General features: G+C 35.2%; 2 protein-coding genes across 5 annotated transcripts in view; one reads left to right on the top strand and one right to left on the bottom strand.

Annotated features, from left to right (window-relative positions):
* The first annotated feature begins 2,677 nt into the window (after positions 1 to 2,677).
* PMCH (pro-melanin concentrating hormone) lies at positions 2,678 to 3,483 on the top strand. The gene is made up of 2 exons (XM_061123985.1): positions 2,678 to 2,926; positions 3,277 to 3,483. Exons 1-2 carry the CDS (start codon positions 2,678 to 2,680, stop codon positions 3,481 to 3,483), a joined length of 456 nt encoding a protein of 151 aa, XP_060979968.1.
* The window catches only part of PARPBP (PARP1 binding protein), a 71,545-nt gene continuing 59,000 nt past the window's right edge, over positions 2,912 to 15,456 (bottom strand). For 3 of the 4 annotated variants that reach the window (XM_061125513.1, XM_061125515.1, XM_061125512.1), the window contains 2 exons: positions 4,980 to 5,115; positions 2,912 to 4,516 (listed from right to left, as the gene is read on the bottom strand). In XM_061125513.1, coding sequence (XP_060981496.1) covers positions 4,176 to 4,516; positions 4,980 to 5,115 — 477 coding nt within the window. In that variant the 3' untranslated portion in view covers positions 2,912 to 4,175. Of the gene's footprint in view, positions 4,517 to 4,979; positions 5,116 to 15,456 lie in introns of those variants that run through there. The other variant, XR_009689809.1, reaches the window with a different exon arrangement.

Consider the following 15,456-nt stretch of genomic DNA (forward strand, 5'->3'; position numbering starts at 1 on the left):
AAAAAAAAAAGCATTCTCTGTAAAATCAGTAATACTGCAAAGAATTATTATTTCCATATCTAACATTCACGGTTTGAGTCAGTCTGTTTGCACACATGGACAGACAGAGATAAACACACACAAACACACACACTTGCAAGAAGGAAATAACATATCATTACTATTTATATCAACTGTCTTCAAAGGAAATCCCAAAGAATATAAACTACTGAATTAAAGAATTATTGCTACTATTGAATTCAAGATTTCAACAAGTGTTTTGTATTTAAGAACACTAGAGAAAAGCCAACTGCATGTGTACAAACCAGCAATAATGTTAGAAAAGGTAAATTTTTAAAAGATACCACTTATAATAACTAAAAATAAAGAACTTAATTAAATTATGTAATTAATCACTCAATTGAGTCCAACTCTTTGCAAGGCCATGGACTATAGCCCACCAGGCTCCTCTAACCCTGGGACTGTCCAGGCAAGAATACTGGAGTGGGTTGCCATTTCCTCCTCCAGGGGACCTCCCCAACCCAGGGATCAAACCCAAGTTTCCTGCATTGTCAAGTGGGCCCTTTACCACTAGTGTGACCTGGGAAGATTATAAACAAGTACAATTCTTGCAACAAAGATATATAAGAAAAAGAAAAGAAGGAAACAATAAAATATCATTAAAAGATCAAGGAAGATCTTAATAAATATGGAAAAGTACCATGTCCATGAATAAGTAAATTATCTTAAGAGTGTCAATTCACCTCCAAAATTAATCTGTAGAACGGATGCAATTCCCTTCAAAATTCCAAGATTTACATGGAAAAGAAACGGACAAAATCAGCCAAGAAACTTCTACAGAAGAAAAACTGGTCCCTGAGTAGAGGGCTGAGAAACTTGACCTACCAGATATCAGAAGTTATTTCAAAGTTATAACAATTAATACTGTAGATTTGGCAGTAGAATAGAGAGTTCAGAAAGAGACCTACACATACATAGAAACCTAATACACTGCAGAGATGGCATTGCAGATTGGCAGGAAGAACATGAGTTATTTGAGAAATTAAGGACGTCTGGAGTAAGTTAAAATTTAGCTCTTAAACAGAAGATTCTAGATGAATTAAGAATTTAAATGTGAAAGTCAAAACATTTAAACTTTTAGAAAATATAGAAATACGTTAATGATCTCAGGGTTTGGAAGTACTTCCAAATAACAGCATATTAAAAATATTAACAACAAAAAGCACACAAAAAATTAAAACATTAAAATTTAGGAGCTTGGTTCACCAAAAGACATCATGAAGGGATTCAAAAGATAAGACATAATGTAATAAAAAAAATCAAAACACATAACAAAGATTATATCCAACATATATTAAACTTCCATAAATCAACAAGAAAAAAATAACCCAATAATGAAAAATTTTTTCTTTAAATGGTATTTTACATAATCCAACCTCCTTGGTAATTAGAGAAATAAACATTAAATGATAATAAGATACCCAAGTGTTAAGTAGAACCTACAGCAGTAAGAACTCTCATACCTTGCAGGTGGGGGCTTAAACTGGCTACTACTATTCTGTAACCATGTCAGCATTAAAAAAGCTGAAATGCACATACTGTATGACCCAGCAATGCCAAAACTAGAAATATAGCCTAGAAAAACTATGGCACATATGTACCAGAAGAATATATACAAGAATGTATTCTCTTACTTGGCAGGGTCACCATTAGAAATTAACTCTGAAATGTTTAATTAAAAATTATACAACACTCTCATTATCCAAAATGAAGGTTTATGGACAATGTAAATATTCTCTTTATGGACCTGCTAAATTCACTAATAAATATTAGTAATAATCTTCTGTAAATACAAAGATAGAAACACATCTGATAGGTCAATCTTAGATATAGCACATGTGACCTTCTTTTCACACTCACAGGCATATATACTTTAAACATCAAAGACTACTCCAATCATTTATGGAAAAAAAAAAGTCTTGTTGAATATTATTTCAATTTAATCAGGATTGAAACTTTGACCCTTATAATCCTGAGTGAAAGGCTTTCCAGGTGTCAACAGTGGTAATGAACCCACCTGCCAATGCAAGAATCGCAGGTTCTATCCCTGGGTTGGGACGATCCCCTGGAGTAGGAAATGGCAACCCTCTCCAGTATCCTTGCCTGGAAAATTCCAGGACAGAGGAGGCTGGTGGGCTACAGTCCATGGGGTCGCAAAGAGTTGGGCATGACTGAGCATGAGCACATACACACATCCTGAGTGAAAGAAGTAACTTTAATATTGTACTTAACTGAAAATATACAGAAGGAAACAATATAAACAAGAATATGGAGAGTCTGATGTCCTGCGGTCTTGCTTAATAAGAACTCATTTTCAAGAGACTATAATCTCCTCAACACAAAGCTTTCTACCAAGGATCTTAATAATAAGATTCTGAGAAAATTCACACTCAAACAAGATGCCACTAAAACCAAAACAATGTGGGTATTACCAGCTATACAAAAGGTTGGTTTCTATCTGATGAGTCATTTCTAAAATGATGAAAATTTTTCAAGTGCTTTCTATTCAGGCTGGAAAATATATAAAGGCAAGAATCATTTACAAGGCAGGATGACTGAGAAATTTCACTTCATTTGATACATCCTTATCTGACTCTATGCAAACATCAAACTAAGGATGGCAAAAATGAGTTTCTCTTCCTACATATTAATACTAACTTTTTCTTTGCTTTCTCAAGGCATTTCATTTTCAGCATCCAAGTCGATAAGAAATTTAGATGATGACATAGTATTTAAAACGTTGAGGCTGGGGAAAGCCTTTCAGAAGGAAGATACCGCAGAAAAATCAATTGTTGTTCCTTCCCTGGAGCAATATAAAAATGATGAGAGCAGTTTCATGAATGATGAGGAAAACAAAAATTCAAAGGTAAGTAGTAATGTGACTTGTCCTTTATTTCAATGGAAATTTGAATGATCTTTATGAATCCTTTGAAAGTAAAGTTGATACTTTTATAAGTAGAAGCATGTGAAAAAAAGTCACAGTATGCATTAGAACAATTAAACAAATTTCATACATACCAGGTTGTTCTTCCATTCTGGGAAATGTCTCTTATTAAAAAAGTTTTTACTCCCTGAAAATCTTGTATCTAAAGTATTTCTTAAAGAGTCAAAACAGTGCAGGGCATCTTTAAATTGATCAATAGGAATATTACACAATGTATTATAGTTCCATTCCCAATAGAACAGTTAAAACACAAATCAATCTTTTCTTTACAGAATGCGGGTTCCAAACATAATTTCTTAAATCATGGCCTGCCACTCAATCTGGCTATAAAACCTTATCTTGCACTAAAAGGATCTGTAGCTTTTCCAGCTGAGAATGAAGTTCAAAATACTGAATCAACACAAGAAAAGAGAGAAACTGGGGATGAAGAAAACTCAGCTAAGTTTCCTATAGGAAGGAGAGATTTTGACAGTGAGTAGTTTTTTAAAAATTGAATTCTTATACCTTAATATCATAAAATAGAACTTTCAGTTTAACTGAATTTGGGTCCAATCATAACAAAATCAAATAAGACCATGGTTCAACTTGTACTTGATATTAAGTAACTCCTGCAAAAGATGTGAAATTAAAAAGTATTTAATTAGTTATTATAATCGTAATTTACTCAGATTAGCTATACTAGATCCATTCTTTTATTTCTAATCAACTTTGTGTGACACTAGTCCTTTAAACAATTTAATTTTTTTTCCTTCAGTGCTCAGGTGTATGCTGGGAAGAGTCTATCGACCTTGTTGGCAAGTCTGATGCCTGTTGGTCCACATCATCGTTTAAAAAGAAAGCAAAATCATTTAATTGCCTCTCGGGAAAGAAGCCCTTAATGTTACTATGATTTGTATTATTTTAAATGTCTGTTTTAAAAGAAAGTGGAATTAAGTTACGCCTAAATGATTGCTTTACTTGTGCATTAAACTTTACGAATTTTCTGCAAAATTATGACTTACTAGTATTTTTTTAAAACAATGCTTAACATGTTAACCATACGTACACTGCAGACCAAAATAATAAAGCACTATAACTTACACCTTCATTGCTTAAAAATTAAGTAAAAGAATTTGGTAAATGGTTTTATATATATATATACACACAAACCTAAAGAACATAAAAGATAATTTCATAGCCTAAAAAACTGAGTCAACTTTGTCTGGCCAGTAATCAATTTGTCCTTGGTGGTACATCTGTTGCTTTTTGCAACTCTGAGTAGTTTACCATCCCATTTATTCTGCAAATCTTTTGATGTCTTGGGTATCTTAACAATTTTGTGTTGAAGTGGTTCATTTCCATTATCACAGAGAATATTTTCATCATCCAAATCCACCTGTTTCCTTTTTGAGCTTGTATTTCCTGTCAGACTACTTGATTTTCTTGCTACTTTTTCTTTTTTACTTCTGCCCACAGGAACATTTCCAGAACTTGTTCCAACTGTTGGTCTTCCAACAGAAGAATTTACACCTTCTGTTATGCAAGATGAAAAGATAAAAGAAATTATATAATACTTAAAATTAATACACATGAGATTTTACAAAATTTTTAAACAGATAAAGAATATTTTAAAACTTATGATTTACAATCAAATAATGCTATAAATTACATTACTAACAGATACAGCAATGTTACTATCACGTTTCTTTTCATTTTACCATATCACTTTTCATCCCTACAAACAATAAATTTGCTTTGTCTGAATGCACAACACAATCCTTAAATGCTACTACAAGTTATTTCTTAAATACATTTAGCTAAATCAAACTAAGTCCTAATTCTATACACCAATTTGTACTTAGATATAACTTTTAAAATAAACTCATCTTTAAAAATATAAACTTATACATTACAAAAAAAAAAATCTAGTTTTACTTAAGTTAAAACCAATTAGTACACTAGAATTAAACTGTTGTTGTTTAATTAGGTCAATTACCAGAAAGGTCATTTTCCATGTGAAGAACACACAAAGGCTTTGATGCTGAATTAACATTATTCCATTTATCCTTGCTTATCAGGCAGTCATCTTTATAAGTACAGGCAAACTGAGATCTAATTAAGGTTTGCTTCGTCTGGTAACAAGAAGAAAGAAGAAGAAAATATGCAATTTACCCTTTATTTTGACATACTTTTTCATCTACATAGAAATATACTCTGTAGTAATTGAGGTACCATAAAAATTCCCCTTAAAAATTTCATTATCTATTGGGAAATTTCATCATCTATCTATTTAATCCTGAATATTCCATAGTTTGCAAACTCATTCACTGCTACAATTAGCATTTTTGTTTTTTTTTTCAGTAATACCTGTTTTGTGTATGTTTTTGATAATTTTTGTAAAAGCCTACCAAATCAATTATAAACGCTACAAAGCCCTTTGCTACACATTTCTATGTCCGAGTTGCTTTAGAAAGTGGGTTTTATTATAAGTTTAATAGTGATATACATGATATACACAATCCTAGAAAAATAGAAGCTTTTAATCTTAACAAATTACAGACTAAACTCTTTTAGGAAAAAAATGAAATTAGAGAAATTAAGGAAGGGAGAGATACTAGGATGAAATAGAGAAATAGGAGAAGCTAAAAGAAGCAAAAATAGGCAACTAACAAAGAAACAAGGTAAAACAGTGCTGAGTGAAAGGCTTTGTTTAATTAAAACTTGAATATTTAGAAAATTAAGAAATAAGATGGGCTTCTCTGGTGGCTCAGTAGTAAAGAATCTGCCTGAAATGCAGGAGACGTGGAATCGATCCCTGGGTCGGGAAGATCCCCTGGAGAAGGAAATGGCTGCCCACTCCAGTATTCTTTCCTGGGAAATGCCATGGACAAAGAAGCCTGTGGGCTACAGTCCATAGGATTGCAAAAGAGTCAGACAGGACTTTAGTGACTAAACAACAACAAACAAGAAGATTTGACCAAGAGATTTAATTGTTGAGTATTCAAAGTATACTCCTGTAATTATCTTAAAACATGAGAAATAGGAGAAAATTAGAAAGCTAAATTTAATTCTTAAGCACTGAAAAGGATGTCAAGAAAACACTTTTGGAAATGCATTCTGTAAACATAAAACCAGTGGCTGTTTTAAGAACAGGAATTAATTTCAAAACAAAGTAATCTACACAGACAATGCAAGTTTCAACAATTGCAGCTGCTGTATAATGCCATTTAGTTATTATAATAGTGAGATTTCTCCAAATAATTAGAAATCATCTCAAATCCTTTTCAGAAATAACCAAGTTTAAATTTCAAATACATAATTAAATAAAGAGGACTTCAACAATTAAAAATTAATACTTCAAAGTATAACTACATCATGTTGAACAAAGCTCAGAGCATGTATTGATACATTTCACGAAGCCTAAAACAGCACAATTTTATATTATATATTCAGTAATTATACATTGTGTTTTATATTCAGAGAGATAACTGCATTAACCCCCTCAGATGTTTGCAGAGATAATGGCAGTGAAACCCACTGACTATAATTTAGAAGAAATTAGAATAGTCCCCAGTCCAGCTGCTTCATAAAAGCAAGTTTTCTCAGGATGACAAATTTTATATCTTTTTGAGTAATGGTATTTATGAGAGCCTCAACTCCCAGAATACTAAAAATTATGTTTAATTTGCTTGAAGAGTCAGACAATTAGAATTTATCTTCCATTTAAGCACAAAAATACACAAAATTGAAAAAATGTAAAATGTAAAACATCAAAAACTATTTTTTTCAAAAGTGAAATACAGTAGGCTTTGACAATGGATGGAGCTATAGTCCAAGATCTTCATGAATCCACAAGAATGCAACTACTATTAAATAGGTTCTACCATGAGATGCCCTAAAATACAATTGAAGGCTTTAACTAGGGATTTACCTTTAATCCCTTTCTGACTTGTATTAATTTCATAAGTAGAGAATTAAAACAATTAATAAAGTTATTAAAATAAATAGTTAATAAAATAAATTTTATATTACATCATATCATTACTGTAGTAAATTAGCCAAAAACTTTTACTTCCATCCACAAAACCAATACTAACTGTTAATATACTTTTACACAATGTTTCTTTCATTTCACCAAGGTAACTGTTTATATAGAAAATTATAAATTTACTGCTTGCAAAGAGTTATAAAGAGCATGGTTAAGACCATGAAAGCAAATGGACGCTAAGTGGCTGGCAAGGAGCACTCCCATAATATCCAGATAGTGATGCACCTACAGGTGACTTGAGGGACTTCAACCTCCCACTACAAAACCTGCATCAGTACCACTTTTGTGTGTGTGCTCAGTCACTCAGAAGTGTCTGATTCTTTGCGACTCCATGGACTGTAGCCCACCAGGCTCCTCTGTTTATGAGATTCTCCAGGCAAGAATACTGGAGTGGGTAGTCATTCCCTTCTCCAGGAGATCTTCCTGACCCAGAGATCAAATCCAGGTATCCTGCAGGCAAACCCAAGATCGGCAGGCAGATTCTTTACCATCTGAGCCACCAGGGAAGCCCTAGTACCACTCATAAAACACTCTACATAAAAATACAATAATTATATTATTGAACACAGACAATTGACATTGTCTCGATCTTATACTTCATATGAATAAAAATTTCTTTAGAAAGTTATTTTTACTAATTTTAAACTTACATCTGAGTAAAAACCTCTCTTTGCTATATAAATACAGTTGTAAAATAAGTTCCATGGCCCTCTTGACAACTAGATTTCTTCGCTTCAGGCCAGCAATAGAAATTCTCTAGTCTTTTCATACAAATTGTGAAATTATTTGTTCTAGTTCTGTGAAAAATACCATTGGTAGCTTGATAGGGAGTGCATTGAATATATAGATTGCTTTGTGTAGAATAGCCATTTTGACAATATTGATTCTTCCAGTCCATGAACACGGTATGTTTCTCCATCTGTTTGTGTCCTCTTTGATTTCTTTGATCAGTGTTTTATAGTTTTCTATGTATACGTCTTTTGTTTCTTTTGGTAGATATACTCCTAAGTATTTTATTCTTTTTGTTGCAATGGTGAATGGTATTGTTTCCTTAATTTCTCTTTCTGTTTTCTCATTGTTAGTGTATAGGAATGCAAGGGATTTCTGTGTGTTAATTAAATACAAAAAACCTCGAATAGCCAAAGTAATCTTGAGAAAGAAGAATGGAACTGGAGGAATCAACCTGCCTGACTTCAGACTCTACTACAAAGCCACAGTCATCAAGACAGTATGGTACTGGCACAAAGACAGAAATATAGATCAACGGAACAGAGTAGAAAACCCAGAGATAAATCCATGAATCTACGGACACCTTATCTTCGACAAAGGGGGCAAGGATATACAATGGAAAAAAGACAACCTCTTTAACAAGTGGTGCTGGGAAAACTGGTCAACCACTTGGAAAAGAATGAAACTAGAACACTTTCTAACACCATACACAAAAATAAACTCAAAATGGATTAAAGATCTAAATGTAAGACCAGAAACTATAAAACTCCTAGAGAAGAACATAGGCAAAACACTCTCCGACATAAATCACAGCAAGATCCTCTATGACCCACCTCCCAGAATATTGGAAATAAAAGTAAAACTAAACAAATGGGACCTAATTAAACTTAAAAGCTTTTGCACTACAAAGGAAACTATAAGTAAGGTGAAAAGACAGCCCTCAGATTGGGAGAAAATAATAGCAAATGAAGAAACAAAGGATTAATCTCAAAAATATACAAGCAACTCCTGAAGCTCAATTCCAGAAAAATAAATGACCCAATCAAAAAATGGGCCAAAGAACTAAACAGACATTTCTCCAAAGAAGACATACAGATGGCTAACAAACACATGAAAAGATGCTCAACATCACTCATTATTAGAGAAATGCAAATCAAAACCACAATGAGGTACCATTTCACGCCAGTCAGGATGGCTGCTATCCAAAAGTCTACAAGCAATAAATGCTGGAGAGGGTGTGGAGAAAAGGGAACCCTCTTATACTGTTGGTGGGAATGCAAACTAGTACAGCCACTATGGAGAACAGTGTGGAAATTTCTTAAAAAACTGGAATTAGAACTGCCATATGACCCAGCAATAACACTTCTGGGCATACACACGGAGGAAACCAGATCTGAAAGAGACACGTGCACCCCAATGTTCATCGCAGCACTGTTTATAATAGCCAGGACATGGAAGCAACCTAGATGCCCATCAGCAGACGAATGGATAAGGAAGCTGTGGTACATATACACCATGGAATGTTACTCAGCCATTAAAAAGAATTCATTTGAATCAGTCCTAATGAGATGGATGAAACTGGAGCCCATTATACAGAGTGAAGTAAGCCAGAAAGATAAAGAACATTACAGCATACCAACACATATATATGGAATTTAGAAAGATGGTAATGATAACCCTATATGCAAAACAGAAAAAGAGACACAGATGTACAGAACAGACTTTTGGACTCTGTGGGAGAAGGTGAGGGTGGGATGTTTCGAGAGAACAGCATGTATATTATCTATGGTGAAACAGATCACCAGCCCAGGTGGGATGCATGAGACAAGTGCTCGGGCCTGGTGCACTGGGAAGACCCAGAGGAATCGGGTGGAGAGGGAGGTGGGAGGGGGGATCGGGATGGGGAATACATGTAACTCCATGGCTGATTCATGTCAATGTATGACAAAACCCACTGCAATGTTGTGATGTAATTAGCCTCTAATTAGCAACTAATAAAAAAGAAAAAAAGATACACTACGGTAAAACAGTCATATCAATTATGGGCTATCATAACAATAAAAACCATAAAGTAAAAAAAAAAAAAGAAAAAAGAAATTCTCTAGTCTTTAGCCAGAATAGGCCAGTTTCAGAAAACAAGTGTTATAAGGCAATGAATTCTTGAAATACTTATAACAAGTTGATATGAGAAAGGAAATTAGTTAGCCACTATATTTACCATGAAAAACATTATTTATAAACATAACAAAATACAAGAGAGAACCATAATGGTGCTATGGTAACACTGCAATATTTATATCCAAAACTGAAATTACTTATATTGAGCATATTTTTTTTTGGTAAGAGATTCTATGTGAGTTTTCTCTCTGCCCTGTACAAATATCTTTTTTAATCAATTATCACTTATTAAGTTCCAACTATGTAACAGGCACATGGAATACTAGATTACTAGGATGGCTCCTATAATCACAAAGACACTCTACTTATAAAATTTGCTATTGACACACAGCTGGAAGAAATAATAAATTGGATAATAGAATCAAGACTGAAAAGATCTCAGAAGGCTAGAACAATAAGTAGAAAATAACAAAATGAAAATGAATGAGGATAAACAAAGTCCTATATTTAAGTTCAAAATACCAATTACAGATGTACAGGATGAGAACCTGACTTAAAAACATATGAAAAAGACCTAGAGATTTTAATTGATCATGAACTTGACTGGAGCCAACATTGTGATATCCAACTAAGAAATACACATAAAAAGACAAGACGATATGATGCAAAAGGCATCAGATTTGCCATTAAAAGACCTAGTTTCTTATACCGGCCCTATCACTTACTAACCAGATGATCTTGGGTAAACTTCAAAACCTCTCACTTATCCACACATAAATGGGAATATTTGCCTCACAGAGTTGTCAAGATTAAGTGAAGTGAAAAATATGAAAGAGTTATATATAACTCTAAAGAGATATGTAGATACTATATAGTTATTAATGTAGTAACACAAAAAGAGAGTATTCCTACAGAGAAGGAAATCTATTGAATTAGGTTTCTCAGGACCCAGTCAACTCTAAAATGATTCTAGGAATGTAGTTCAAAAAATGAACTTACAGTCAGCTTCTTCATTTCAGTTATTAAAACAATACAAGCTACACTGACTTGTATTTATAACTTAAAAGAGATTGCTTTTCCTTTGTTCATAAAAGTTGAATTTTTCTGCACCAGATTAGTGGCTACATAGAACTGAGATTACTTCCTGTTGCAAATTTCCCAAATCTCTCTTGTGTATTTGATTTGGAATCACAAATAAGCAAAACAATTCCCTTCTGAAAGTGCTTTTGAAGTACTAAACAACTAAGAATAATGTTCAGATTCATACATGGCTGTTAAAATCATTTTATGTTCAAGTCACATGAGAGAAAAGGATTCAAAGTTTTCCTTTGTAGAGTGATTTCCCCCCTTTGGAAAGATTTCTATCCACAGTAAAATTGCAATGAACTTCAAACTTGCCAAGAATTGGAAAAGTCCTTTTGCCACAACTTTTTTTTAAATTGAAATTATTAGTAGGTTCCCAGTTTAAGGAAAATAGTACTTCACAAAGGAAAGCCTGACTCCAGTTAAATTAAGACAAATGAGTCCAAATATTGAAAAATCACAGAAACTTCCAGTTAGCTCTATTAATAAGAAAATGAAATTTCTAAGCCCCCATTATACTGATAAATTTTACTAACAAGTTTGGAAATTACTCAACATACTTAATTTGACATATAACTATTCAAAATTTATCTTTTCATTCTTACAATACCACCTTTTCGAAGGAAAAGAGATCTGCTATGTTTTTTTTAATAATTTATTTATTGTTGATTGTGCTGGGCCTTTGTTGCTGCTGGTTTGTCTCTAGTTGTGGTGAGCGGGGCTACTCTCTAGTAGCAAGGCGAGGGCTTCTCACTGCAGTGGCTTCTCTTGTTGAAGAGGACAGGCTACATAGGGCTCCTAGGCTCTAGAGCACAGGCTTAATAGTTGTGGCACATGGACTTAGTTGCTCCATGGCATGTGGGATTCTCCCAGATAAGGGATCACACCTGTGTCTCCTGCACTGGCAGGCGAATGCTTTACCACTAAGCTACCAGGAAAGCCTGAGATTTGCTATCCTTAGTGAAATATGAACTTGTGAGTATATCAAATGATCCATTTCTTTATCAATAAAATTCCATTTAACTTTGCTAAATAACAGAAAGATAATATTATGACCTAGGTAATAGCATGATATTTTTATGACTCCTTATTACAATTACTATGCCTTCATTTACTCTTTAGAAACAGCACAAACTTTGAAGTTGTTGTTGTTCAGTCACCATGTCCTATCCAACTCTTTGCAACCCCATGGACTGCAGCACGCCAGGCTTCCCTGTCCCTCACCATCTCCAGGAGTTTGCCCAAGTTCATGTCTATTGAACTGGTGATGCCATCCAACCATCTCAACCTCTCTCTATCACACTCTTCTCCTTCTGCCTTCAATCTTTCCCAGCATCAGGGTCTTTTCCAACAAGTCAGCTCTTGGCATCAGGCGGCCAAAGTACTGGAGCTTCAGCATCAGTCCTTCCAGTGAGTATTCAGGGTTGATTTCCTTTAAGATTGACTGGTTTGATTTCCTTGCTGTCCAAAGGACTCTCAAGTCTTTTCCAGCACCACAGTTCGAAAGCATCAATTCTTCAGGTCTCTGCCTTCTTTATGGTCCAATTCTCACATCTGTACATGACAACTAGAAGTCTTACATCTAAATACAATCCTTACTTTGATACTTACTAGGTATATGGACTGGAAAATAATGCCTTCTAGACTTCAGCAAGGATTAATTGGAATGAGGTAAATCAGATGTCTAGTATAACACTTAGAAGGTACACAATAAATTCCACCCTCATTCCGTCAGTCAAAATGAGTTCTAATTTTAATTCAAACTAATATAAACATCCCATATTCATTCTAATGAAAAATACTGTTCAGTCACCTTCTTAAAGAGACTTATACTGATCATTCTCTTTAAAACCAAAACATACACAAAGGAACATATCTCCTTATAACCCTTCCCAGCTTTATTTCCCTTCATAGCACTGATAACCATCTAATACATTGATACAATATAATTATTTTATTTATTTTCTGCCTCTCCCAGCTAAAAGGTAAGCTCCATGAACAAAACCTTAGTTTGCCAACCGATGGTGTGCTCTGGTCCTCTTATGGTGCTCTCCATCCCACAGGGTGAGGAGTAAGTCCACAGGAGACTATGGCCTCTCTTTTTAGATCCTGTTCTAAGGGCCCTAGAATTCCTTGCTCAAACTGTCAATGTGCTGGGCCAGCACTGGCCTCTTCCTCTCGGAAGGGCTTACTGCTTATGACAAGGATGTTGGGGAGTGGGATGTGTATGTTTCTGGGTGGAGGGTCTCTAGGAGCAGGGAACAGAACCAGGATTAAAGGAATTGTAGGGGCAGACCAGAGGTTTCCATTTATATTCTTGCACCCCAGTCCCATAAATACTGGGGGAAGACTTGTCCATCAGAGCAGGCGGGGGAGTGTCAGTTTTGTTTGCGGATGGATTTCCAATGCTTAGGACAGAGCTTGGTACTCAGTAGGCATTCAATACATGTTTGTTGAGTGAATTAAGTAAAATTATAACAGACTCTAACAGGTGTATGTGAGTAGAAGGTATGAGGTAACAGAAACCAAGAGGAAGCAAAAGCTTGGAGGTAGAAAAAAAGAGGTACAGAGAGGAAAGAAACCACAGGGTACAGAAATGAGAGAAGTAGACTGGTAAAGAACAGCTAAATTACCCTAAGGACAAAAGCTCTGAAATAGAAAAACAGGTACAGAGTAAACTCTACTCTGTTCAGTATAGTAACAAAACCATTTGGTACAGAAACAAGAGAGAGAGATACATGCACAGAAAAGCTGCATCACATTCAAGTGGAGAGAACCATGCAGCTACAGTCTTTAAGCCCCATTGTATCCACCATTCCTTTCACGTTCTTAAATATTCCGCCTTTTCTAGGTTCTCATGTACATATCCTTACTGTTCCTTAAAACCACAAAAGCCACACCTTCCTTAATCTTGCCCCACATTATTTATTCACTCTTTTTGTACACGACCAAATGCACAACCTCTTTATACTAGTAAAGAAATCTAATACTTTCATCGGGTTGTTTGCTCAGCCTGAAATGCTCTCTTCCATCCTCTCTTCCTATTTAAATCCTATTTATTCTAGTCTCTCGCGGTCAGAGCACCATTTCTTAGTCTTATAAAGGGTTTCTAGTTATTGCATTTGTGTGTATCTTTAATCTACTAGAACTGCAACTATTTAATATGCTGGAGCTAATTAATTAAAATTAAACAGAATTAAAAATGGAGTTCCTCAGTAGCAGGAGCACATTTCAAGTGCTCACGAGACACGTGGCTAACACCTACAATACTGGACAGCAAAAACTACAGAACATTCCCACAAAGAGTTCTGTTGGACACTACTATGTAACAAAGCTTTACAATCTACTTCCCATGGCACATACATGAAGGACAGATGGATTTTCAAAAAACTCAGGGACATTTTTTAGTTTTCTGGGTCCATAATATTGGAACCAAGACGTGGCTTTACATTATTAAAGGAAGCCATACATCTGTTCCTCCCATCTTTAACTGCTGCTGCTAAGTCGCTTCAGTCGTGTTCGACTCTGCGTGACCCCATAGGTGGCAGCCCACCAGGCTCCACCGTCCCCGGGATTCTCCAGGCAAGAACACTGGAGTGGGTTGCCATTTCCTTCTCTAATGCAGGAAAGTGAAAAGTGAAAGTGAAGTCGCTCAGTCGTGTCCGACTCTTAGCGGTCCCAAGGACTGCAGCCCACCAGGCTCCTCTGTCCGTGGGTTTTTCCAGGCAAGAGTACTGGAGTGGGGTGTCATTGCCTTCTCCTCTTTAACTACTACCTGATGTGAAATTAAGCTTCAGAAAACATTACAACCGTGTATCTTCAAATACTATTTCAATCCTATTTTCTCCTCTCATTCTGGGGACCCAATTAGGCATATGTGAGGCACATGCTGTGTTCTGATCTTCTCTTCTGTTTTTGCATTCCTCATTCTCTCCTTGCTCTGTTCGGATATTATTCTAATGACCTATCTTCACGTCCACTTGTGCTACCTAACGCTGTGTCTGGTTTACTATTAAATTTACCTAATTATTGATTTTAGATAATGTGTTTACGGTTCTGGAAATTCTATTTGGTTCTGATTTAAAATGTTTGGTTCTCAGCAGTTCCAGGTGGTCTAGGAACTAGGATTTGGTGTTTTAACTGCCGTGGCCTGAGTTCAAACCCTGGTCAGGGAACTGAGATCCCACAAGCCACATGGCATGGTCAAAAAAAGAAGAAAAAGGATTCTCTGTTGGAATTTCCCAATTTTACATCCAATTTGCCCATCTATTCCTTTAATTACCTTTAAGTGTTGAAGGACTCTGTCTTTCAAACGTTTTTACGTTGTGTTCTTTGGTCTCCCAACCCACTTCATTTCCAAATGTGGCAAATATCTTGAGAAGGCAACAACCATGTGTTTGAGGCAGGTCCCACTCCTCAAGTGGAGCCTTGTCTTCTGAGCAACTGCAAGACGGCAGGTGATTTTAGTCTACTGGACTGAGACTCCTTAACTTCC

The sequence above is a fragment of the Dama dama genome, chromosome 22, assembly GCF_033118175.1.
Source record: "Dama dama isolate Ldn47 chromosome 22, ASM3311817v1, whole genome shotgun sequence".
In the NCBI taxonomy this organism is placed as follows: domain Eukaryota; kingdom Metazoa; phylum Chordata; class Mammalia; order Artiodactyla; family Cervidae; genus Dama; species Dama dama.